Source organism: Nycticebus coucang, chromosome 21 (genome assembly GCF_027406575.1).
Source record: "Nycticebus coucang isolate mNycCou1 chromosome 21, mNycCou1.pri, whole genome shotgun sequence".
Taxonomy (NCBI): Eukaryota; Metazoa; Chordata; class Mammalia; order Primates; family Lorisidae; genus Nycticebus; species Nycticebus coucang.
Genome location: NC_069800.1, coordinates 14,195,196 through 14,222,982, shown reverse-complemented (window position 1 = coordinate 14,222,982; position 27,787 = coordinate 14,195,196). Strand labels below are relative to the sequence as shown.

Sequence of the window (27,787 nt, the reverse complement as noted above, 5' to 3'; positions counted from 1 at the left end):
AAGGTGGATAAAACTACAGAAGTGAAGACATGAAAGAGGAGGAAAGAGACAACTCACACCCCAATATATTCTAAAACTTAGGTAAAAATGGACAAATTCCTAGAAAGGTTTGGTTCATCAAAACTGCCAAAAAAAAAAAAAAAGGGAAGAAAACTTTAATACTCCCAAAATTATCGAAGAGAACAAGGTAGTGGTTAAGCTTCTCACAAAGAAAATCCCAGACCTAGACAGTCTTACCATCAAGGTGTACCAAAATACACAAGAATATTAACTCTAAATTCTGTAAAAACTCTTTCTGAATAAAATAGTAATTAACTCAATTTTGTGAGATCACATAACCTCATAACCAAACCTGGCAAAGGGAAAATGGGGAAGGGAAATTATAGGCCATCCAACTCCCTCCCGGTCAAAAATACTATCCAAGCTAGATCCAATACCACACAAACCAAGTTGGGTTAACCCCAAAATGAAAGTTTAGTTTAATGTCAGCAAATTGACAATGAATATGTAGTTCCTGGGAATGGCACATTAGGAAATTTAGGCTAAACTGTCCACTGAGGGTAACCAAGGAAGACAAAACACAAAAGGAAAAAAAACTCTTAAAATCAAAAAAGAGCTGATGAGATGGTGATGAGGGAGGGCTGCTGTCTTGGAAGGAGCCAATCCCTAGGAGGCCGCAAGACGCTGAGTGGGAAGTGGAGGACCAGAGACAGGCATCCTCCCCATCAGTGTTCCCGGCTGGGAGAAGTACAAGGTTTTCATCATCTAAGTGACCCAGAAAACCTCACATCTTGACCATACACTTCCAGTAACCTCAGAGGACTGGCAGAAGCAACCAAAGTATTTCCAGACACTTCCAAATTTATCTGTTGGGGTATAAAATCCTCATTGGTTGAGAACTGCTACCCTACACATACACCATTTCGATTAATTGTTGGCTTATACTTCCATTTTCTTTCTTACAGAAAGTATCAGGGCACCTATGTATATATTTGTAATACTGCTTTCCTTTACACAATAGGTAGTATATTATGCATAATTTCTGCAGCTTGCTATGTTCACTTACTAATGGTGCCTTTTAAAAGAATTAAGGAAAGATGTTCCCAACATAATTCTTTGTATGCTTTTTATTATGTGTTCGAGTAATGTGAAAGAGTGTTTTTAACATAAACTGTTTACACATAAATGTGTATCTTAACTTCTAAAATAGTTTGCCTCTCATTCAACATTTACCTTGCGCTTTCATTTGGTTCCTCTGTGGCATTCTTCAGCAAAATATTTATGAGGTAAAGCTAAAAACACAAAATTAAGTAAAATTAAAACTTTGTGTCATAGTTGGTTTCCCACATGTTCTGACCACACTGCAGGCAGCTCTTTTCCCAGAGAGAACCGGGAGGAAGGAGGAATATGGGGCTAGGACGAGCAGCCTGACCGAGGCCCCCACAGGCCCTCCCCGGGCTCACTAAGCGAGGCTGGAGAAGAGTGCTTCTGGTTTACAGTGAAAACTTCGCAAACCGAATGAGACTTTCAGATAGGAAAATCCTGGTCTTCTTTTACTTTAATTGGATTAGGTATTGTATGTCAAGTAACATATTGTAATTGTGTATTACAGACTGATTGATTCTAGGATTTTGAGACCATTTTTGTCTGCCTCCAAGTTAGCTGAGGAGAGAACAAATGCTTACTTTTCTTCTCAGGCCAACAATAGGATTGAAAATTGAGTTTATTTCAATTATTTTTTATAAATTAATTTGGTGCACGAATGCAACATGATTCATAGTTCAGCTAATAAAATTATTACAAAGGATAATTCATTATGTAACTATGATCCCTAGGTGCAATAAATAGGTCTAATAAAAAACACCCAAGGGACACAGCTATAACATCTATCTGCAGTATGCTGTGAATCTAATACATAAAATGGCCTTGTAAAAACACCTACTGAAACACTGAAAAGATAGAGCAAAATTTCAGGGACAAGTACATTAATGTAAAATAAAAGAAGAGACAACATATAGCTAGAATTATCAATTTGAAAGCCAGTGAAATCTGTTACGTACCTTGACATCTTCCGTTCCCGTAACAATCTCATTCTTCTCCGGCGCTGACTGCAGTAAAGGGATCTCCCGGTAGGTATTTGGAAAGCAGACAAGAGAACCCAGAATAGTGAGAGCTTCTGAACGAGGTGCCTGCACACAAAGAAGTGAGACACACATTTTTCTTTTTGTAAGTGAGAAAGTTTAGATAAGCAACAACATGTTTTACTCTTTATGGTCGTAAGAGGGAATCTTTATAATTATTTTATCCTAGATGAGAAATATAAAATTAGGCTGAGTTACTTTTCCCCAGGTGAATATTTGAGCAAGACATGTTTGCCTAAATGAAAAAGCCAATTTACAAGGAATGGAAAATATCAATATACTTGGTTATAAACAAGTGTTATGAAAACTAGTTTGCAGATTGATTCGGAATTAGGATGTCAAAAGATTTGGTTATGACTATTTTACAGTGTTTTTGAGTTAACGCTCTCAACACAACAGGGTAAATGATATCAACATAGTATTATTTTTGCTGTTAAGAACAATTAAGGAAAATGTAAAGAAAGTGCAATTGGAGGTAACCATCAGACGGCGACAGAAAGAGAAGACACCATTTCCCAAATTTCCCGATGTCACCAAGAACTACTTTGCAAAATCACATAAAGTGAGATACTATCAAGGGAGATACTCTTCACTTACTTGTCCATCATGGAAATCGGTATATATTAAAAGAAGCATTTTACTAGATTTCACCTCAGGCAACATGTACCAGCAGCTATGATTAGCAAAGAGCAGGTGCAGGGCTACAGAAGTCTGTCATCCACCTACTCACCTGTGTGTCCGTATACCCATGTGCCTATTGATTATCGTGTAACAATTTTGAACAGACTGAAATTGCAACAATAATAAATCTTCCAAAAACAAAAAGTCCTGAATCAGACAGTTTTACAACAGAATTCTACCAAACCTTCAAAGAGGAGCTCATACCAGTATCACAGAACCTATTTCAAAACACGGAGAAGGGGCTGCCGTTCTTCCTTTCTTTGTTCGGGACACCACACCAGCCTCTTGCTCCTTTCTCTCACTCCCCGCCCATCTCCCCCTCTCACTCCCTGCTCTGTTTTCTTTCTCTCTTTCTCATCTCTTCCCCCCACTTCTCTTCCCTCTCTCTGATACAAAATAAACATATACTTTAATATCCTTAAAAAAATAGAGAAGAAAGGAATCCTTCTCAACACATTCTACGAGGCAAATACCACCTTGGTATCAAAACCAGGAAGGACACACAAAAAGGAAAACTACAAACCAATATCATCAGCGAACACTGATGCAAAAATAGTCCATAAAGTCCTAACAAACAAAATATGGCTACACATTAAAGATGCGTGTATACATCAGGATCAGGGCTTTATTTATTGCAGGGATGCAAGGCTTGTTCAACATATGTAAATCCATAAATGTAATTCACCATATAACAGAACCAAAAACAAAGACCATCCTCTCAATAGATATAAAAAAAAGCATTTGAGAAAATTCAGCAACCTTTTCTGCCAAGACACTTAAGAAAACAGGCATATGGCTCAGCACCCATAGCTCAGTGGTTATGGTGCCAGCCACATACACCAAGGCTGGTGGGTTCGAACCTGGCCCGAGCCAGCTAAACAATGACAAGTACAACAAAAAAATAGTCAGGCGTTGTGGAGGGCACCTGTAGTCCCAGCTAGTCGGGAGGCTGAGGCAGGAGAATCACTTAATCCCAGGAATTTGAGATTGCTGTGAGCTGCAATGCCACCATACTCTGCAGAGGGCAACAAAGTGAGACGGGGAAGGAAAGTGGAAGGGAAGGAAAGAAAAGAGGCATAGATGGAACGTTTCTCAAACTGGCCATCCCTGAGAAACCACAGCCAATATCATACTGAATGGAGAAAAACTGACAACTTTTCTGCTTAGAGCTGCGCAAGGATATTGACTATTGCCACAGTGTTGGAAGTTCTACCCAATGCAATCAGGCAAGAGAAGGCTATTAAGGATACAAAAACGGGGACACAGGAAGTCAAACTTTCACATTGCTAATGACATGATCTTATACTTAGAAAACCCCAGAAACATAACCACAAGGCTCCTGGAAGTGATCAAGGAATACAATAAAAACTTGGGATACAAGATCAATGTCCACAAATCAGTAGCCTTCATATACGCCAATAACAGTCAAGCTGACAATCAGATCAAAGACACAATACCCTTCACAATAGCTTCAAAGAAAATGAAATACCTGGGAATATACCTACTAACACAGGACATGAAGGGTCTTTATAGAGCAAACTGTGAAACTCTGAGAAAAGAAACAGCAGAAGCTGTCAACAAATGGAAGAACATGCCATGCGCATGGCTGGGAAGAATCAATACTGTGTAAGTGTGCAGAGTACCCAAAGCAATCCACAGATTTAATGCAATCCCCATTAAAGTACCAATGTCAGACTTTGAAGAACTGGAAAAAATAGTACTTCATTTCATAGGGAATCAGAAAAAACTCTGAAATCCAATGCAATTTTAAGAAATAAAGAGTCCAGTCTGGAGGCATCATGTTACCAGACTTCGTGGTTGTATTATACTACAAGTCTATAGTGCTCAAATAGTGTGGCAGAAAAAACAGAAATTCAGACCTGTGGAATAGAGCAGAGAATCTAGAGATGAACCCAGCCGCCTATTACCATCTGATCTTTCATAAACCAAACAAAAGCATATACTAGGGGAAAGAATCCCTGTTTAATAAGTGCTACTGGGAGAACTGGTTACCCACATGTAGAAGACTGAAACTGGACCTGTACCTCTTATCACTTACAAAAATTGACTGTCACTGTATAAAAGATTTAAATTTCAGATACAAAACATAAAAATTCTAGAAGAAAGTCTGGGGAAACCTCTTGAAAAAAATCAGCCTGGGAAGAGGTCCCCTTGGCAATTGCAGCAACACCAAAGGATCTAAAAACTAAAGCAAACAGCCTCTAGAATGGGAGAAGATATTTGCATGCTACCAATCTGACACAGGGCTGAAAACTAGAATCTACAGAGAACTCAAACTAGTCAGTAAGAAAAGAACAAACAAGCCCATTTATAAGTGGGCAAAAGACTTCAACAGAACCTTCTCTGAAGAAGACAGACAAACACAGGAAAAAATGCTCATAGTTCCTCATCATCAGAGAAACGCAAATCAAAACCAGCCTGAGATGTCACCAAATTCCAGGGAGAATAGGCCACATCACAAAATCCAAATGCTACAGATGCTGGTGTGGATATGGGAAAAAGTGAACACTTTTATACTGTCAGTGGGACTGCAAACTAATATAGCCCCTTTGGAAAGAAGTATGGAGAATCCTCAAAGACCTAAAAGTAAACCAGTTTGATCCCACAATCCCATGACTAGGTATCTACCCAGAAGAAAAAAAAAATCATTTTACCATGAGGACATTTGCACTAGAATGTTTACTGCAGCTCAATTCACAATTGCCAAGATGTGGAACCAACCCAAGTGCCCATCCACCCAGGAATGGATTAGTAAAGGGTGGTGTATGTGTACCATGGAGTACTAACAGCCATTAAAAAGATGTGAAAATATATCTTCACTTTATATCTTTTGTATTAACCTGGATAAAGTTGAAGAACATTCTTCTTAGTAAAGCATCTCAAGAATGGAAAAGCAAGAACCCAATGTCCTCAATACTAATGTGAAGCCAGCAGGTAAACAACTACGTGCTCACAGGAGAGAAAAACACAAATACAAATGGGGGTTGGAGAGAAGGGCCATGGGTAAGGCGTTCCATGTAAGGGTACACGGCACACCCCCGAGGTGAGGGCTCAACTACAACTTGAACTTTACCGAAGAAATGCATACAATGCATATTTTAATCATCTGTACCCTCGTAGTAATCTGAAATTAAAAGAAAACCAAGGTAGTGCTCACTCTATGCCAGGCGCTGTTCTGAGTGCTTTACAAGCATTTCCTCAGAGAATGCCCTCAACAGCCCAGTGAAGGAGATACTATTAGCATTTCCATTTTCCAGAGAGAAAACTGAAGCTCAAAGAAATTTAAGAGCATTCAAAGCTATACGGTTCATAAGTGATGGACACTGGATTTGGCCATGGTCCACACTGGGCCTATCCTGTTAGGCACTGGAGGAATAAAATGAAAGAGAGACACGGGTTGTGGCATGTGGGCTCAGAGAGGATGGGCAAATTGCAGTAACTCGCGACTCTTTAAAGCACATGCTTTAAGATTGACCTATTGGGGATACCATGGGAACCCAGGTCTTCATTTTCCCCCAGCTGGGTCCTCAACAAGCACAGAGGTAAATAAAAGAAAATGTAAAACTCACAGAGAGAGATTCTCTAGCATGAGGTATTCACGGTCAGGAAAGTGCAACAAACTGCCGCTGGGAGCTGCAGAGCAGAAGTCAGGCAGGCTGGCAGGAGGGAGGAGCTGCAGAGCAGAAGTCAGGCAGGCTGGCAGGAGGGAGGAAGCCAGCTGAGGGGCAGGAGGCACACGGCAGGCAGCAGGGAAGGCAGAGGCTGAGGACCCAGGGGACCCACGTAACTGTGAGAGGTCCCACGTGCAGAGCCCAGAGAGCACCAGTGGGTGCACACGGGGCCCGGGGGAGCCACCACCGAAGGAGCCTGAGAAAACGATCCAGGCTGCCTGGGGAAGGACCCACAGGCCACAAGGCCCCATTGTCATCTCCTTCTGTTGGAGGAATGATGCTGTCTGACTCCCAACTCCAACAGGAGTGCCAATGCATGCCACCAGGGAGAGAAAGGTGTCACGCAGCCACGGAAGCAAGAATGGTGACTGCTCAGCACGGGGCAACGACATCAGGGATGATACAAACATTTGACATGACTGCAGCAAAACGTTAAGCTTTGCCAAAGCTGGGCAGTGAGGACATAGTTTTGGCACATGACCTCCGTAATGGAAACTCAGTGGTCATCGTCCAGGCCTTATCTGACCTGGCGATGGCACTTCATGTGGTTGACAGCTCTCTTGCACCTGACACTAATCAGGGGGACTCTGGGACACCTTTATTTTGTTCCAAGGAGCCCTGGCGGTCTCCTTTGCTAGAACCTCCCACTTCCCAGGACCTAACCTTTGGGATGGTAAATGCATTCTTTGTCCTCTCCCAAAGGAGCATACCTGAGAGAGGAGGGCCGTAGGTTAAACGCCCCTGCATGCTGCTGACTCCTGACACAGTCTCTCTAGCCCAGACTTCCTTCCTGAACTCCAGATCTGTGGCTCTGACTGCTTGTTTGGTATCTCCACTCAGGGTCAAGAAAACATCACACACCTCCAAGCCCTAGCTCACCAGAGAGCTCTGTAATCTCATGGCACAGAAGTCCACCTCCTCTACTGACCCCGTATTTAAGAAAATCTTTAAACTAAAAAGTGTGGAGACATACCCAACACCCAGATTCAGAATTTAGCACTCCTGCCTTACCTAGCCCCTTTTTATTTTTTCATTTAATAGGTAAAAGCCACTTAAAGTTCTCCACTTTCAATATTTTCATGTAAATGTGAGACATCATGCGTTCTCCAGGTGGAGAAATGACACCCAGCCTGTAGGCTAACTGGCTCCCTGCTTCCTGTTTTCCCTTTGCATTCGTCACTTCTGGACACATTATGCATTTCTTTGATGCCTATATTCCCCGTGGGGACACAGGGTTTGATGGCCTTCATCACTTCCTTATCCCCAGGGATACTCAACAGGCTCTGCTGTGAGATAAGGGAAGCCTGCTGTCCTCTGTGACTGGGTGAGGTGACACCCTGGCCTCATCTGTCAGGTCTAAGCATCAGGTCACTTCTTCCTTCAAGACTCCTCTGACATGTGTCCTCCCCTCCACTTTCACACAGCAGAATTAATGGTTCCTATACTAACCGCTCTCTGGGTCCTGGACATGATTCTACTGTGGCTGCTAGAATCTTACTCGCAAATCTTTTTTTTTTTTTTTTTTTTTTTTTGAGACAGAGTCTCACTATGTCGCCCTGGGTAGAGTGCTGTGGCATCACAGCTCACAGCAACCTCAAACTCTTGGGCTTAAGTGATTCTCTTGCCTCAGCCTCCAGAGTTAGCTGGGACCACAGGCCAGGCGCCCGCCACGAAGCTCAGCTATTTTTTTGTTGTTGTTGCAGTTGTCATTGTTGTTTTATTTGGCCCGGACCAGGTTTGAATCTGGCAGCCTCGGTGTATGTGGCCAGCACCCTACCCACTGAGCTACAGGCGCCGCCATTATTTGCAAATCTTAACACTGAGGTGGAGGGTATACGGTGACTCCCTGAAGATAAGGACCCTGTCGCACTTCTCCAGGCCAGGTCCTGGTACATAGGAGGTGCACGGTAAATGTTTCCCAAAGGACCTTGCTCTGTCTTTCCTCACCAACGTCTGCCCTTTACTGAACACAGTCCTGGTTTGCACTTTGCTAAGGTAGATTCTTTTCCTTGAACTGCTGTGTAGTGTGTGAACCTGGTGTGCACTGTGGAATTTTGGATCGAATACTAGGCCATATAACAACTGGATGCAAAATATTAGATCTTAAATAAAGAGTTGTTATATCTTTATTCAAAGAATGTAACTCTAGATAATTTTTTCCCTATGGCAAGTCTGTTTGCTGACAAGTATGATGAAAGCAGCCCACATATTTACGTCTATCGCCCAAGGATAGAGACAAGACAATGCTGGAACCAAATCCAGGACAGGCTCCACAGAGTGGTGGGATCCAGGATGGGAAGGGAGTGAAGGTGGACGGCACAGTGACCTGCGAAGGAAAAGAGGCAGCAGAGAGGTGACAGGCTCCATTCATGCTGCTCCCCTGCCCCTACTCTTCAAGCCCTTCTATACAATCTGAGCTTTTACTAAAGAAAATAGAGAAATGACACCCAGCTCCAACCTGTGGGGCTAACTGGCTTCCTGTATATTCCAGAAGCTCAGGCTGGTAAAGGTATAAAGGACGGCTTCAGGAGTGAGGGTGAGACTGGATTAGAGATCTTGGAGACCATTGCAATAGGCCTGGTAAAAACACAGCAAAGCCCTGCAGCCAGGAACCAGCAGTGGAGAGAGAAAGGTGAAGACTGTTATCCTGAGGGCTTGATATCTGATTAGCAGAGAGCAGGTAAGAGAAGCTACGCTCTGCTTGGGAGGATGGATGTCATGCATCTTGTGACATCTAGAGGCAGGTGACCCGGAGACAGGTGGCTGAAAGTGTTGGAGGCAGGTCTCCAAAATGTGCTCCACCAGAGCCATAGGGAATGTTAAAGGGAAAATAAAGACTGCAGAGAAAAAGAAGTTGCAGGAACACATGGTTAAGCACAGTCAAACAGAAGCCTTTAACATGCTAATGTCCACTGTAAACTTCCCTGTAAGGAAGTGTATTGCCCCAAATTATTTGAACATGAACATGGTTTTATTCTTTCCCTTTCCCCCAGAGTATCTTGGAGAATTAGTGTTCTGAAGACTTTCTGAATTACTTGTCTTGAGGTTAGGAAAAAGAAGTCTGGGATAATAATTTGGAAGGCTTTTGTGTTCAAAGGAACTCTATACACGCCTTCTCTGTGAGTGTACACAGAGAAAAGAGGTGATGACAGAGGTCAGAGCCCTGCAGACCAGGGATAGACGACAGGAAAAACGTGGTTACAGCGACAGACGTTCTCTCTGTGCCCCTCCTAGGATAGCATCCCCTCCCCAAAGTAACCCCATTCTGCCTGATGGTACTACAAATTGGTTTTGTCTGGTTTTTCAATTATACAAATACAATTAGAGTGTATGTCCTTTTATGCATGACTTCTTTCGTTCTTTATGTTATGCAATTGATCCTTGTTGTATTTTTATTGTACATAATAGTCCATCTTAACAACACACCATATTCATTTGTTTGGCAGTGGTCAGACATGTGGATGGCTCTAGATTTGGCTGTCACAGACAGTGTCACTGCACACAGCTTCTATCCGTCTTTTGGTGTCTTTTGTGTGGATTTCTCCATCCCCGTCATCTTCCCCCATCTCTCCTCTTCTCTCCCTCCCTTTCACTGCCTCAGTGGGCTGCACACTTGTAACCAACGTGTGTTAACTGAGCAGGTACCCTCCATCCAAACAGCTCTCACCAGTTCCCCTACAATGTTAAACCTCAAGTTTAAACAAGAAAGTGCTGTAATTCAAAGAGTTATAGTTCCTTCATGTAACTTTTATATTCATGGTCTCGTTCATATTCGATAAAACTCCTTTATTAAAAACTTCACATTCTCTTTTTCAAAAACATGGCCTATCTTGGTAGGCTACTTCATTCCTTTCCAGCTTTATTAAAATAAAATTGACAAACAAAAATTGTATACATTTAAGATGATATACATATACATTGTAAAATGACCGCCACAATCAAGCTAATTAAAATGTCCATCACCCCAGATAGTTCCTTCTCTATGTGTGGGTGGTGGAAACATTAAACTCTACTCTCTCAGGAAATTTCAAGTTTACAATACAGCATTGCTGACTACAGTCGCCATGCTGTACATTAGATCCACGTAACATTCATCCTGCGTAACTCAAACTTTGCACCCTCAGACCAGAAGCAGCCCATTACCCACCCTGTAACCACCATTCCCCTCTCTGCTTCTAGGAGTTGAACTTGTTCAGCTTCCACCTATTCAATGACATGATACAGTATTTGTCTTTCTGAACTTGCCTTATTACAATGGCCTTTTGGTTCATCCACGTTGTCACCAAAGATATAATTTTTTGTGACCTTCTCTTTTTTAAGGTCAAATAATATTCCATTAGAGATACATGCCACATTTCCTTCACCCACTCGTTGGTCCACAGGCCAATTCATTGGTTTCCATGTCTTGGCTGCTGTGAATAGTGCTGTACTGAACGTGGGGGCACAGATGTCTCTTGGACACCCTCACCGTAACGCCTTTGGATGTATACCTAGAAATGGGATTGCTAGATCTTATGGGAGTTCTATTTTTTAATTTTTTTGAGAAGCCTTCATACTGATTTTCATAATGGCTGTGCCAATTTACATTACCACCAACAGGGTACAAGGGCTCTCTTCCCTCCACATCCTCACCAACACTTGTTACCTTTTGTCTTTTCAGGGACAGTTGTTCACAGAGCTTTGTCTCATTGTGATTTTAATTTTCATTTCCCTGGTGACTAACAATCTTGAGCATTTTTAAATTTAATTTTTAACTAAAATCATAACTATATATTTATGGAGTATAATCTGATGATTTGCTACACAATGTGGAATGCTTGAATCAAACTAACATAAACATCACCTCACTTTTTGTGGTAAGACATTTAAAATTTCCTCTTAGTTATTTTGAAATACATCCTTGCACTGTGCACATTAGGCGAGATCCCGCCAAAGGCCCTCCCTCCTCCCACCAACTCCCCCCCTTGCTATGTTATATTGCTATATTCCTTGTATCTCCTCAGATCATCGAGGAATAAAAGTTGAACTCAACAGCAACAGAAATCTTCATACTCAAACAAAGTCACAGAAACTAAAACACCTTAGGTTCAAAGATAGCTGGAACAAGACAAGATTAAGAAGGAAATCATGAGATTTTTAGAACAAAATGATAATGAAGACACAAGCTATCTATCATATGCTGTGGGATACGGCAAAGGCAGTCAGTCCTAAGAAGGAAATTTATAGCATTAGAAGCCTATAGAAAAAAGAAAGAGAGGAAGTCAACTTACTGGGCCATCTTAACCAATTGGAAAAGGCAGATCAATCTAACCCCAACCCCATGAGAAGAAAGGAAATAACCAAAATTAGAGTAGAATTAAATGAAATTGAAAACAAAAGAATAATTTGGAAGATCAACAAAGAAAAAAAAAGGTGGTTCTTTGAAAAGATTAATTGCCAGGGCCTGGGACTGGCCAGGTCTCCGGCCCCAGCCTATCTAACTATCTGGACGCAGACCAGTGTGCTACTTTGCTCAGGATCAACTCCCCTTAGGTGCTGGAGGACAATTTGTCTTAGCAGGAGAGAGAAAGAGAATCTTTGAGGGAGCAAATCTTGGCAGTCTTCACAGACAGGCACCGAGCAGGAGGAGCAGAAGAGTTAAAGTGAGAAAGTCCGTGAGAGAATGAACGAACCTGGACTAACTTCTCCTGCAGCTACTTATACAAGTGATCCCGTGGCTATGTGCACCACAGGCATGGAGACTGCCAAGAGCTCATGCTCTCATGTTAAGGAGAGCTGAATCCCTTCCCCATGCTCTTATCACCAAGGTGTTATCGAGATGTTATGTCACAGGTGTTTCTTACAGTCACAGAATGTTCAGAGCTTAATTCTCACTTCTCCTTCACTTATCTGGTCTCCTACAATTAATAAATTGATAATCCTTTAGCTAGACTAACCAGAAAAAAAAAGTAAAATCTCTAATAACTTTAATCAGAGCAGATACAGAAGAAATAACAGATGCCACAGAAATACAAAAAAATCCTCAATGATTACTACAAAAAACTCTATTCTCAGAAATATGAAAATCTGGAGGAAATGGACCAATGCCTGTAAGCATGCCACTGCCCTAGACTGAAGCAGAATTAGAAATTTTGAATAGACCTATTATCAAGAAATGAAATACCATCAACTATACAAAATCTCCCAAAAAATAAAAGTCCAGGACCAGATGGCTTCACATCAGAATTCTATCAAACATTAAAAGAGGAACTAGTACCTATATTACATAACCTTTTCCAAAACAGAAAAAGAAGGAATACTTCCCAACACATTCTATGAAGCAAATATCACCTTGATCCCCAAAGCAGTATACAACAAAGGAAGAAAACTATAGATCAATATCATTAATGAATATCAATGCAAAAATATTCAATAAGATCCTAGCAAACAGAATTCAACAACACATCAAAAATGTTATACACCATGATCAAGTTGGTTTTATCCCAGGATTACAAGGTTGATGTAAATCTATAATTATAATACACCATATAAATAAAATCAAAACCAAAGACCATATGATTCTATCAACTGATGCAAAAAAGGCTTTTGATAATATCCAGCATCCTTTCATGATTAGAACACAAGAAAATAGGCTTGGATGGAGCATTTCTCAAATTGATAGGGGCCATCTACAGTAAACCCACAGCCAATATCATACTGAATGGAGTAAAATTGAAAACATTTCCACTCAGATCTGGAACTTGGAAAGAATGCCCATTGTCACCACTGCTATTCACATAGTTAGTACTTGAGCATTTTTCACACATCGTAGTCCCTCTTATTCAAAGGGGAGAGTTCTAAGACATACCCCCTCAACATGGCCCCACAGATGACTGAAACTGTGGACAGTACTAAACCTGTCTATGCTATGTTTTTCCCTATACACACATACCTATGATTGTTTAATTTATAAATTGGACACATAAGAGATTGATAATAATTGATAATAAAAAGAAAAATTATAGTAAGTCAGCCTCATTACTCTTGGGTTTTGGGGCCATTATTATCTAAAATAAGAGTGACTTGAACATAAGAACTATTATATCACAATAGTTAACCTTATAAAAGATACAGCTACTCAGTTTGGCATGCACTATCCCCTTGCCATGTGATCCCTGCACTACCAGCAAGAAGGGCCTTGCAACATGCAGACCCTTGACCTTGAACTTCCCAGTGTTCAGAACTATAAGAAATAAATTTCTTTTTTTATAAATTTAAAAAAAAAAAAGATATGGCTACTAAGTACTAACAGGTGGGTGGTGAATACAACATAGATGTGTCGGACAAAGAAATGATTCACATCCTAGGCAGGACAGGGCAAAACAGCTTGAGATTTTATTGTATTACTCAGAATGACATTGAATTTAAAACTCTGAATGGTTTATTTCTAGAATTTTCCACTTAATATTTCTAGACCACTGTTGACCACAGCTAACTGAAAAGTAAGTAAGTAAAACCAAGGATAAGGTGGGCTACTGTACCTCTTGGCAATAGTATGACTGAAAATAGCTCATCTCATCAAAAAGATAATTTTTCCAGAGAATTACAACTGTGTATGACACTATCTCTGGAAGAGACTCCAGCACTTTTACAGGAAACACTTATAACAAATAGTGAAAATTTGAAAAAAGAAGTTTGATTTTTCCTTCTTATACTTTGTAATTTTTTTCAAAATATGAGAAGGAAATTGATTTGAATAGTTAAAATATATATTCAAAGATGGGTGGCACCTGTGGCTCAAAGGAGCAGGGCACCAGCCTCCCCCCATATGCCAGAGGTGGTGGGTTCAAACCCAGCCCCGGCCAAAAAAAAAAAAAAAAATACACACACACACACACAGGTTTCTGAGACTGATTATCCTAAAATCTTTTTCAGAAATAATGAAGTATGAAAAGTTTATCCTATTCTTTACAAAAAAAGTTGAACAAATTCAATATACTTCTTTTCATTTACCTCTCTTTTCTTCCCTCATTCTTCCCTTTTTCTCCTGTCTCTTTTCCCTTCTCTTTGATATATAATTTATCCTTGTAAGAAAAAGTGTATAAAATTATGAGCATGAAATACCAGTTATCCAAAGTATTTATTTATTTGAGACAGAGTCACTTTCTGTCACCCTGAGTAGAGTGCTGTGGTGACGGCCTAGCTCACAGCAACTTCAAACTTCTGGGCTCAAGCCATTCTCCTGCCTCAGCCTCCCGGCGAGCTGGGACTAACAGGTGCCCATCACAATGTCTGGCTCATTTTTCTATTTTTTAGTAGAGACATGGTCTTACTCTTACTCAGGCCGGTATCAAATTCCTGAGCTCAAAAAATTCTCTCACTTTGCATTCCAAAGTGGTAGGATTACCAATGTTAGCTACCTCACCCAGCATATACAAAGTTTTCAAAAAACAATTTAATTTAAAACCTACAGTGTGGAGTTTAAATTTACCCTGCATAAAGGAATTAATATGACTGAAAAAGTAACCATGTATAAAACAAAATTTAAGCTGTTGGACAGTCACATTGACTTCAATATCAATCCACAGCAAATACCAAATCCAATTTTATTTGCATTGTTTGAAGGGGCAAATATGACTCTGAATACGTAACAGTTGTACACAGCACACATGGGAAAAGCTCTTTAAATTTAAATGGACACAAGTATTCTCTCACAAAGCATTAAGATATTGCCTTAATAGCAGAGTTCATATAGAGAATGAAAACAAATTCTCTTTGTAGTCCTTAATGTTCATTTCGTCCACTGGCTTCTTATTTTTCAGTACATGTATTCTGCTAGATATTTCTGGCATGTTATTAAGAAAATATACATTCATTTTGGATAAATTTTAATATTCTAACATTTTTAAGAAAATATTTTCTATAAGACTTATAATAACAAAGACAACTTAAAAATAAAAATCATATCTTACTACTAAGGTACACTTAAAATTCTCTCTTTACTTCTGACATTTACGTCTGTACCACCATTTACTGGAACAGCTAATAAGATTTTAAGAGACTAGTCCTGCTTCTGACTATGTAAATGTGCTGAACTATTAGTGAGGATATGATTTCTCACATTTTGGCCTTTTGATGAAACGCCTTTCCAATACCAGTGTGTCATCTCATCCTACAATTTCACACATCAGCTGCCAGGGTATCTGCCCCGACAGCCCAGTTTCACATTGCACTAATGAGTCAACACCTGTTAAGAGTGGAGCAATCTGAGCCTTGTTAGTGACTGTGAGGCCTCCTGGGAGCTGGATGCTGAGCGTCGTTGCACTCACCGTCAGCATGTCTGTACTGAGGACCCTGGCAGCGGCTGTGATGAAGTCCCCCACCAGCATCGAGGAGCCAGGCAAACCCAGGGAGAAAAAGCGGGGTGGACAGTGCCTTATGATGGTATTTAAGATATCCTAAAGGGGAAAACAAGAAATCACAATTGTAATTTTCGGAAACAAAATTCCAAAATAGTCAGTTTGTGTGTACATGGGACTATTGTATAATAATCAAAGAGAATACAGAACACAGAAATTTTTCAGTGAAAGAGGTACTGGGAGCTGAGTTACTATAGGATTACTGAACCCATTTTGTAGGTAAGGAAATGGAGACAGTAAACTTAAGATGACTTATCCATGACCTGTAATATGGCTTAGAGACTACACATTTCTCTGTCTCCCACCTAAAGGCAGATTCCTTGGAGTAGCTACAGGAATGATGAGGAAAACACATCAACAAAACTTTCAAACATCCATCATGAAAGCAACGAATACATTCTGTCTTTTGCTTTCCATTTTCAAAACTTAAAGCATGCTGACACAGTCAAAAAGCTTAAAGTACACAAGGAGGTAGAAAATTTCACTCTTCAGGTAATTTGATGCACATTTCTTATGTGTGAAGAAATGGGAACACACCAAGTGCTAAGGCAATGTTGTAACTAATGGCAATGCCGTAGCTGGTGGCAATGCCGTAGCTGGTGGCAATGCCGTAGCTAATGGCAATGTCGTAGCTGGTGGTAATGCCATAGCTTGTGGTAATGCCGTAGCTAATGGCAATGCCGTAGCTGGTGGTAATGCTGTAGCTAATGGCAATGCCGTAGCTGGTGGTAATGCCGTAGCTAATGGTAATGCTAAGGCCATCGAGCCAGCGTGGCTCTGAGCACCACGAGTGTGAGCTCCAGGACATGTGCCAAGTGCAGCGGCAGCCCCTGCATGGTGTGAGGCCTCAAGAGCGTCACCTGCCCAGATACCTGTGCTCCTGCAGCTCAGCAGCCTCTCACAGGCAGCTGGGTGGCCCCTCAGCTCTGTTGGGAAGTAGCCCCATTCTTACCCATGGCAGATCAGGGGTCCACCACTGGACAGCGCGCGTGACATCAATGGCCAGGCCAAACCTCTGAAGCCATGTGTGCAAGTTTATGTGCGTACAAGAGGGATTACTAAGAAGACCACAAACATTTATGTAGTTTTGGGCCATGCATATTAATCAAACATACTGAGGTAGTGATGTGTCACTTAATGACAAGGATACGTTCTGAGAAATGAACATCACATAGTGTATTTACACAGCCTACTACACACTGAGGGCACACAGTGTAGCCTCCTGTGTCTAGGCCACAAACCTGTACAGAAAGTTATTATACAGGATACTGCAACAGTAACACAATTTGTATATTTAAACATATCTAGACACAGGAAAGGCACAGTAAAAACATGGTGTTATTGTCATATGAAACCATCGTTGTATATGTGGTCCCCACTGGCTGGAATTCATGAGGCAGCGTGTAACTAAACTACAATTGAGTGGCTCGTAGTTAAACAACCTACAGTGAATCTCCGTATATGAGTAAGAAGCAATATACCAAAAAAAAAAAAAAAAATCCTAGTTTCCTTTTTTAGATTTCTGTGTGGCTATCTGAAAAAAACTTTAAAGTAATCCTGATTTAATTCGATTAAATGAGACCAGAGTAGTAATTTAACTTGCTCAACTCTAATATGTTAAATTTAATAATAAGCTAAGTTCTTCATTATAAAAATAACCTCATTTCACAATTAATCTCCTTAAAAGAGAATTTGTATATGATCACAAAACATTTTTTCCTAATATTTTTTTCCATACACAGTGAACACATTTATTTTCTACAATCTCACTATTCACATCCTTAAAATGACTATGTAATGCTTAATCCATTAGCTCACATATGGTAAAGAGTTTAGGTAGTACTAATTTAAAGTTTTAGCATTTCAACAGACTTTTCCTGATACCAAAAATAAACATACAGATAGAGACATAGATAAGTAAAAGGAAGGAAGAAAGGAAAGAAAAACCTGAATCATGCTTCTTCTGGGTTAATGTTTAAGCCCGCTTTAATAGCGTCCTTCTACCCTGCAGGGTCCATATCAGCCAACGCAAACATTCTAAGGGGCTGAGCAGGTGGATGCTGCAATGTGGGGAGTGTGTGGTGAACCCATGCTTCAGGATAGGAACAAAAGATCCACCTTTTCATAATTAAGCCTCTGATTAATGCCCTGGGCTCCTCACCACACACCTGTAATTACTCACAGAGGTACATATTGTGCTGGGCCTTGTCTCGGAATATCAGGCATCAAGCTCCCCGGCAGCAGATGGAAGCACATTTCTGTTGACATATGTTGCAATGAAAGGATTCGTGCAAACCTGGCTAGCAAGGTAGCAGAATGCCATGCATTTGAAGATTAATAATGCAAACAACCATGATGTTAACTTTGTTATGTTTGTGTAATTCCATCTGTTGAGATGAGGAGCTAAACCTTGAAGCCTGTGGGTTTTAAAAATCTTTAGCACAATAGGTGAGGTCCCACGGATTACCCAGCACATTGTACCCCATAAATGCAGTAATGTACAAAGTTATGATCTAATAATAAAAAAAAAAAATCTTTAGCACATACTTAAATCAAAGAAACCATTTCACCACAGGCAATTAGAGTTTTAACTTACAAACGCTTTTCTGGGATAAGTTAATGAGAATTATAAACTAAATCCTTTAACAAAGTAAAGCCAAAATTTGTAAATAAACCCATTTTGCTTCCTAAGATTCACACATATAAAGACAATGACTAAAAAATGAGGCATTAGGAAAACATTACTAAGTTACTATTGATGCTAAAGCCAGCAGATATGTATGCAGCCCAGATAAAGTCACACGGCTCCCCACTCTCTGGACCTCAGCCAGTCACTTCAACGGAACCTGTTTCTGTGGGCAAGGAGACTGGAAAGAGAGGGCGAAATAACAGATGGTGAGCCTACCCTACCCTGCCACCCACGTGAGACAGTGCCCTGAGGAGACGCAGGGCTGGAGCCACAGTCACAAAGACAGACCAGTGTTGGGTTCGTGTGGGGCTTAAGAGGGAACTATATGACCAGTGATTCAGGTTACAGCCAGATGCCTGCTTAGTTTGCTTCTCCACGCTGAAATGCAACAACGCAGACTGCACCTCTGCAATAACCCTTTACACCCAGGAACAACCCCCAGGTGCAGAAGAGAGGGCAGCTGCACACGCCCAGGGGGCACACCCACAAGGTGCTCCACGCTTCTCTAGCTCAGACTCCTTCTTTCGCCTTCCCCCACATTAATATCACATCTATAACTGCAATCTTTGAAAAAATGAAACAAAAGTCTTGAGACGCTGAAACTTCCTTCACAGCCTCCAAGGCTTTATATGCACTCGGGACAGCACAGTGCTTCCCTGACATCAGTCATGTGGCAATAGCCCTCTTGTCTTTTGCCACGGCTATGTCCAAAGTGAATGTTCTTTACCTAGTACACTTTACAAAGTGACTGTTTTTGAACTTATTTTGGAAAACCAACATTCTTTGTCATAAATAGAAAATAACCCTTAATCCAGTCCTACTGAATTTTTGCTAAAAATATTGCTGTCTGATGGAAACTCTGGGTCTGAGATCAACTATCCTTGTTCAAAGGAACAGTCTACAGTTCTTGGGTGATGTGAGAGAAGTTCTTCCCTAATTCCAGCCAGCCTACCTCAGAGTGTCACCAGGACGAGCAGACATGAGGAAAGGGGCCACAGCTCCCACCGTGTGACTCTGTGCCGGTCAGGCTGCCTCTGCTGAGATCGCTAACAAAAAGCACCTCTGTGCTCGAACACTGGTGCTGCAGCACAACTCTAGCTCAGCGGCCCTGGGGCCTAGGTTCCAAGCCCTGTGGACATGACTGTGCAGTATCTTGTCACACACACCTGGAGCTCACACTTCTCTTCCATAAAGTGGGATGCCACCTCCTTAAAGAGTGGTATGTAAAGGAACAGAGGATGTGAACACGTTCGCCTCTGTTCCACACAGAAGTAAGAAGAGTGGGCAACAAAGATTTTTTTTCAAAAAGGGAAGAAGCCTAATGCATTTTATTTAGTAGAATTTATAGATTTAGCTTATGTAATTCAGTGAACTATTTATTTTTCTAATGTACAGAAAAATATTTTTAAAACATTTCAAAGGTAGCACAGACAAGCCTCTTAGATTGCATATTATCCCAGAAGTTTAAAAGCTCTAGAAATTAGTGCTTTCAAATAACATCTGTGACAAAGCTTTATATAGCATTACATGGCCACAGTGTATCTAATTTATCAGGCAAATAATGGATGAAAAATTATCATTTTCTAGATTTCCTTCTCTAAGATGTTCTAGAACTTACCACAAGCAAGTTAGTCTTACAGCAAGAATTAGTTTCTTTCCTACACTCTAAACAGACTGAACAATAATCTCAATAATACATGGGATGTAAATCAGAATTCAGTGGGATGGTATAAAGCAGAGACAAAACTCCTTCACATGCTTTTGTTCAAAGAAAATACAATTCATCCTGCAAACTGTTGTAACACACAGTGAACAACCCAAAAGTAGAGTTTTTCTCTCATTTTGGTTAAGTGCACGAGCATGTTATGTACAGAGTGTGGAAAGCCAGACTGTAAGATGATGAGTGTACATTTGCAGCTTATCAAAAGATTCAGGTTTATGAGAAAGTAACTGGTGAGAACATCTGTCTCTTATCACTGATCTTACAAAAAATCAGGTAATTCAAACAGAGGGGCGTTGTTTCCTCTCCTCCAAAGCACAGTTCTATAAACACAAACCGTACTCAGCCTGGTAAATGAATCGCTTTAATTGAATGCTATGTACACAGTAACTGGAAAAACCATAAGTGATAACAAAAACATATGGTGATGGCAACAGAAATTGGTTTATTCATTTTGCATAGTGCTGTTTCTTTAGTTCCCTTATAATTGACCTTCAGAGCGATAAATGTGTAAAATAATTTTGTTTATTATGGCTCCAAACCTTCCAACAATTATGCAAAATGAAAATGTAAAAGGAAGGATTCATTCTGGAAGCATCTCCATTGTTTACATAACTGCACAGCTATAATTTAGTGCTCATGTTGTTACGGAAAATAAGGGTGATTACAGGCCATTTCAACTCAAAATATTACACAGTGGTGTCAAGATGGAGGAAAATGTTCACTTTAAAGCAGTTTAAAATGGATTAACCCTGTATACAAAAACACTTCAACATACTGTTCCATGAAATACAAATGTTTGAAAAAGTAGCTGTCCTTCAAACCATATTAGAGATGTTGCGACTGTACTTTCGCACCAATTCCATATACATTATTCACTTCATATTTGCTCAAGCCCGGCAGATGATGGCTGTAACACAATAGCCGGCCATCTGTCCCCCGCTTCTCCTTGGTGGACCTGCGGCTGCTTCTCAAGAGCAAACAGATCTGGTTATTTCACTAAACCCACTGGGTCCCTCCGTCAGGCCGAACAGAATCATCAAGATATAAAATCTGTGTATGAAAAGGACTCAACTCCTGCTGTAACTTTTTACATAGAGAAAACAGAAATGTTACACAGTTAGATGACTTCTTCACTCCTTTTCAGACAAGATGCCTGCCTTTTTTCTAGAAATTCTATAGGCCACATTTTTATTTGGTAAGGAGGACAATGTTGGAATCTGGTTATTCTAGTAATCTAATTAATTAAAAAAGATAGGATTCGTTACATACTTGGGTGATTATATAAAAATATAAAATATAAATATAAAAAATTTTGAATGCAGAGAAATATGTTTAACACTAAAAGCTGAATAGAATTTAAACTTTAACAGTGAAAAAGGCAGCCATAACCCTGCAGTATCCTGAGAAGAAATTTAAAAATAAAATTTATCCCATATATTCTAAAGAATGTATATTATTATTGTAACATACGTACATTATTTATTGCCTGATTGCTAATGTTGAGAAATGCCGAATAACAAGAAATTTTTAGTTTCCAGAAGACCAGCTCTGAAAAGACCTCCCGTGTCAAGGCCCGGTCTTCTCCTGCGAGTGGATCTTTGCCTCATCAGCTTTGGGCACAACGATAGCCAGCCTGTTACTTGGCCTCTGCTGATAAGAAATAAACCCTTTATCAATTGGCCCTGAAAAACCACACCAGAGTCTGGCACCAGTATTGTACTTCTGAAAGAATCACTGGGAGTAAAAAGATAGCAGGGCAAAGTTAAAAATCACTTTCAAGACCTGGGCCAAATAACATGTGGGATATACTATATATTATCTGTTAAAATGGCTAATTTGGTGCAATTTGTTTGGAAAAATAGCAGAGATTTTTTACAAGTGCTAGATAAAATGTGACTTCTTTGGGTGTAACTATGTTACCAAAGCCAGGAGAAATATGACAGGACAGAGTAATTGGGTTCCGCAAGAATCAAAATCGCCTAGAGCATCTCACACAGGAACTGCTACAAAGAACACCAGTTTCCTTGACAGCAGCGCGCTCACCAGAGGGGTGAGAGACACCTACAGACCCCCGGTGGCCACGGGAGCTGCTCTGACCACTCCACACGGTATCAGGGTTTCAGGAGCAGAACAAGCAGGCAGATGGCACAGTGAGTCGCTGTAAAGCTCAAGCCCCAAAGGGGAGCCTCGCATAAGTTTTATGACTGCTTATCAGGGAAGAGAAACTCATCTGCCTTTAAACATTTGAAGGCTGCCTGGTTGCTCCGCTTCACTCATTTAAGAAGCACTGACATGAATTCTACTTTACACCGGAGCTGGTAAGTCTCTAGGTTGTCTCAACTGGTTATTTTTGGTTTTTGTAAGAGTTTCATTAAGATATATTAGTATACAATAAAATTTACTCTATCAAGTGTACAATTTAGTAGTTTTTAGTATATTCACCATCCCCATTATCTAAGAACATTTTCGTTACACCAAACTGAAGCCCTGTACGCATCAACAGCCCCTCTCATTTCCCTACAACCCGGCACCTGGAACTTCTGGTCTACCTTCTGTCTCATGAACCTGCCTACGGCAGGCACTCGGAATAAGGAATCTGACAATACGTGGTGTTTTATCTTATGAGGTTTCTTTCACTTAACAATGTTTTCAATGTTCACCCGACTCTATTGTATTGATATACCACATTTTATTGATCTTTTCTTTTCTTCTTTTTTTAGAGATAGAGTCTCACTTTGTCACCCTCAGTAGAGTGCTGTAGCATCACAGCTCACAGCAACCTCTACCTCTTGGACTTAGGCAATTCTCTTGCCTAGACCTTCCAAGTAGCTGGGACTACAGACGCCCACCACAATGTCCAGCTACTTTTGTTTATCTTTTCATTCATGAGTCAATGAATACTCAAACTATTTCCACCTTTTGATGATTGTGAATAGAATTGCTATGGAATTTTGTAGACAAGTTTTCATTTAATTATCTGTTGTCAATTCTTTGGGTATATACCTAATAGTAGAATTGCTGGTTCTATATTTATTCTATGTTAAATTTTTAGTAACTGTCAAACTTTTCCATAGCAGCTGTGCTATTTTACATTCTCACCAGTAATGTACAAAGGTTCGAATTTCTCTACTTCCTCATCACCAATTGTTATGTTTTATGTTTGTTTTTTTTTTAATTCTCAGAATAAGGCTGGGCGGGGTGGGTCACTCCTGTAATTCCAGCACACTGGGAGGCTTAGAAGGTGAATTGCCAGAGCTCAGAAGTTCCAGACCAGGCTGAGCAAGAGCCAGACCCTTATTTCTAAAAAAAACAGCCAGGCATTGTGGCAGACGCCTATAGTCCCAGCTACAAGGGAGGCTGAGGCAAGAGGATCACGTGACTTAAGCCCAAGAGTTCGAGGTTGCTGTGAGCTGTTAAGCCACGGCACTCTATCAAGGGTGACAAAGTTAGACTCTACCTTAAAAAAAAAAATTCTTTTAATAGCTACCTCATAGTTTAGATTTCCATTTACTGGTGGACAATCACGTTGGATACCTTTTCGTGTTCTTGCTGACGACCTTTATATCTTCTTCGGAGAAATCTAAGTTTACTTGTGTTGTTCACTCACATATTATTTGGACTGAATTTTCGTGGTCAAGTTGTAAGACTTCTTTATGCATTATAAGCACTAGACCCTTATCAGATGTATAATTTATAAATGTTTTGTAGGTCATCTTTTTACTTGCCAGATAATATCCTTTGAAGCCAAAATATTCTAATTCTGATGAAGGACAACTTGTCCTTTTTTTTTTTTTTTTTTTTTTGCTGATAGTGATCTTGGTGTCATATCTAAGAATCGATTGTCAAATCAAAAGTCACGAAGATTTACCTCTTTTATTATTTATTTTGAGAATAAAAAAAATACTGAGTGTTAGTCACTTTGTCACCCTCTGTACAGTGCTGAGATATCATAGCTCACAGCAACCGCAAACTCTTGGGTTCAAGTGATTCTCTTGCCTCAGCCTCCCTAGTAGCTGGGACTACAGGTTCTCCCAACAATGCCCGGCTATTTTTTAGAGAGGAGTCTCACTCTTGTTTAGGCTGAGGCAATCCACCCACCTTGGCCTTCCAGAGTGCTAGGATTACAGGTGTAAGTCACCGCTTCAGGCCCATACCTTTTTCTTCTAAGAGTTTTATAATTTTAGCTCTTACAATTTAGGTCCTTGATCCGTTCTGAGGTAGTTTTCATATATGTTAGGCAGGGGTCTGACCCCCTCTTTTTTCATGAGGATATCCCGCTGTCCTGGCACCACTTGTTGAAAAGACCATTCTGTCCCTTGTCTTTGTACCTGTGTCAATGTTAACTTGACTACAGGTGCATGGGCTTATTTCTGGACTTGCAATTCTATTCCATTGATCTATATGTCTAACCTTTTATCAGTACCACACTGTTCTGATCACTCTTACTAAAGGAAGTTCTGAAATAAGGAGCTGGTAGCTCTCTAACTTTGTTGTTCTTTTTCAAGATTATTTTGGTTATTCAGTATTCCCTGCAATTCCCTGTGAGTTTTAGGATCAGCTTTTCCATTTCTTCACAAAGTCATTGGGATTTTGATAGGAACGTGTTGAATCTATGTATCAGTGTAGGGAAATAAGACATCTTAACAATATTGTTATTTTTAGTTCAGAGGTATGAGATATTTTTCCAGTTATTTAGGAAGTTTTTAATTTCCTATAGCAAATTTTTTAGTTTTCAGAATACACATCATGTACTTCCTTAAATTTATTTGTTAAGTATTTTATTCTTTTTGATGCTATTGTGTAAAAATAAGTGTTAATTTTATATATTAATCCTCTATCCTACAAATTTACAGAATTCATTGATTCATTCTATTAGTTTTTTTTTTTTTAAGCATGTGTATATTTCTTGGAGATTTCCAAATACAAGATTGTATCATCAGTAAATACACATAATTTTTCAAGTCTGAATGCCTTTGATTTCATTTTGTTAACTAACTGCTCTGGCTAGAATCTCCAGCACCCTGGTGAGAAGAAGTGGCATTGCCTTGTTCCTGATCTTAGGTAGGACACTGGAACTTAAAGTGAAAATGCCTGTTATTTCTTTGGTAGGAAGAAGACCAGAGTCTGACGTGGCATACAAGTCCAGAGGAACTTTTCTCAAAATACGTTTGGAGTAGCAAATTAGTACTCCCTGCAGGGATGCTCAGGGTGAGATCAGAGCCTTTAAAAAAGAATTTACACTCCATCACACGAATCTGGTCAATCCCTCAGCCCCAAGTCCTCAGCTACATGAACAAACATAAAGCCCCCTTCCTCTGATCAATACAACACTCTGCTTGCAGCCCAAGGGTCGCCAGGGCTGCTGTCCTGCACATGGGCATGTCACAGCTCACAGAGGACACTAACAGGCAGACGGCGAAGCCATTAGGAAACTCTGCCACATCTATACTTCTGTAAGATGAGGAAAACTGTTAGGAGTGTTGTGGAGAGAGGTGACTTACCAGTTGCAACAAGAGTGCAACACCACAGCTTGAAGACGCTGTGGCCTGTGTAACAACTGTCTTAGTCATGACCCTGATGCCTCACATCTATAACATCACAGTTTGTATAACGGGCTGGCTTAATGAGGTTGATACAGATGCTCGAGAGCAGTTATTAAATCCTCACAGGGATACTTTAACAAATGAGGGCTTCGACAAGTTGTTGCCAGTAAGTGAAGACAGTGGGAGTGAACTGTCTCCATCAGACTCACGTCCATGCTGAGCTCTGGGCACAGCGCAGCCCTCAGGAAGAAGGCCGGAGCTGATGGCCAAAGCTGAGGGAGGTCTACAGAGAGCCATTTCTACATCACTGAGGAAGTTACTCAGGGTTGGGGAGCAGGAAGAGGCAGCGTAGGAGGACATGAAAATCTGCCTTTTCCGAGGTGACTGGGTGCTTATTTCAGAAGCGGCTAAACCAAGTCCCATGGCTCTGCTTGTCTCCTCTGGCCTCTGCTCTGAAGCTTAACAATGTTCTCCAGCAGAAGCTAAAACAAAGACCACTGCCATGACACATACGCACACAGCAGATGGGTAAAAGAGAAACAGAACAAACACACGTACTACAGAGACAGGCGGTGATACTGTTCTCAACGTTTATCATCCTGTCCCAGAAATCCATTAGCTAGAAATATATTCTCCTTAGAATATTAAAGTGAAACCATAAACTGAGCAGTCAGGTGGTGCCTCGTGCCCTGGCTGCAAGGCTGCTGTGAAGACGCAATCGGCACTGCCAGGGACACTAAGCAAAACAATCATTTCATTCTAACGCTGGGATCTAGAGTGGGACCCAACTGCACGCCTGCGTTAGTCTGGAAGGTAGAGAAATTCCGTAGAGAAAACACACCCTTGTTGAATTTGGGTAACAAGAATATTTACTTTGTCCCCTTCATATTTAGACAAAATATTAAGTTTTGTCCCACAAAAACTTAGAAAAGGGAAAAAAACCAAGAGATCACCATCTGTCTTTTCATTTTACAAACAAGGCGAAGGAAAGCAATCATGGCCAAAATTACAGTTGGCAGCAAGGTTCAGACACAAACCCAGCATGCTCCTCTTCCTCACAGGGAGAGAGGACGTTAGTTCAGGGTCAGCGAGGCCCCGGGTGCGCTTTGCGAGCACCAGCCTTGTATATCCTGCACGGCGCCACTCGAGGACGTGGCTTAGCTCCGACAGCCTCGTATATCCTGCATGGCACCACTCGAGGATGTGGCTTAGCTCCGAAACGTGAATGCTTCTTGGATCTCATTTACTTGGCCTAATGATCATTTAAATACAAACAATACTTTTAAAGCTGTACTTCCAAGTGAAGTCAGTGGCTGCTACAGCTTAAAAATGTGCTTTCAAAATACACACGTAACTCCTACTGCCAAGGAAATACTATCAGATGATGAAACTGGCTCATAAAATGCTATCATCAAAATTAAAACAGGTCTCCCACCAAAGCATTCTTCTTAGGAAACTGCTGGAGGAACTTGGGGTGGGGAGGTGATAAGGGAGAATACAGTAAAAAGATCCTACGGAAAACAAACCAGGAACTTTAGCAGGATTCCTGTTTCCTCCTCAAAATGAACACCGGAGAACACTTACCAGTTGTGGCTTCTGAGGCCTCAACTCTGCTAAAAAAAAAAAAAAACACTTGGAGCTCCCAGGCCATCAAAGACTAATGCTCGTGTACTCAGAGGTGCGTCTGTCACACATGTGGGAACGGGAAGCCTGGCTCTTGGTCCCAGGGAAGGTGGGCCTGCTCTGCTGCCCTGGGCTTTGCAGGGCTCCTTCCCAGTCTGAGTCCAAGGACAGATTAAAAAGGAAAAGCTATTTGTTAGCGCTTCCCATGCCAAAGAAAGAAATTTGAAAATGTGATTACTCATTCTTTTCATTCTAGGATAACATAAAATACATGCTCTCAAGTTTGCTTTCTCATAA

The 27,787-nt window shown here is 40.7% G+C and overlaps 1 protein-coding gene across 6 annotated transcripts in view; it reads right to left on the bottom strand.

Annotated features, from left to right (window-relative positions):
• The window catches only part of RALGAPA2 (Ral GTPase activating protein catalytic subunit alpha 2), a 382,487-nt gene that overhangs the window by 156,481 nt on the left and 198,219 nt on the right, over positions 1-27,787 (bottom strand). For all 6 annotated transcript variants that reach the window (XM_053574245.1, XM_053574242.1, XM_053574243.1 and 3 more), the window contains 3 exons: positions 15,823-15,951; positions 2,061-2,189; positions 1,234-1,292 (listed from right to left, as the gene is read on the bottom strand). In XM_053574245.1, coding sequence (XP_053430220.1) covers positions 1,234-1,292; positions 2,061-2,189; positions 15,823-15,951 — 317 coding nt within the window. The remainder of the gene's footprint in view (positions 1-1,233; positions 1,293-2,060; positions 2,190-15,822; positions 15,952-27,787) is intronic.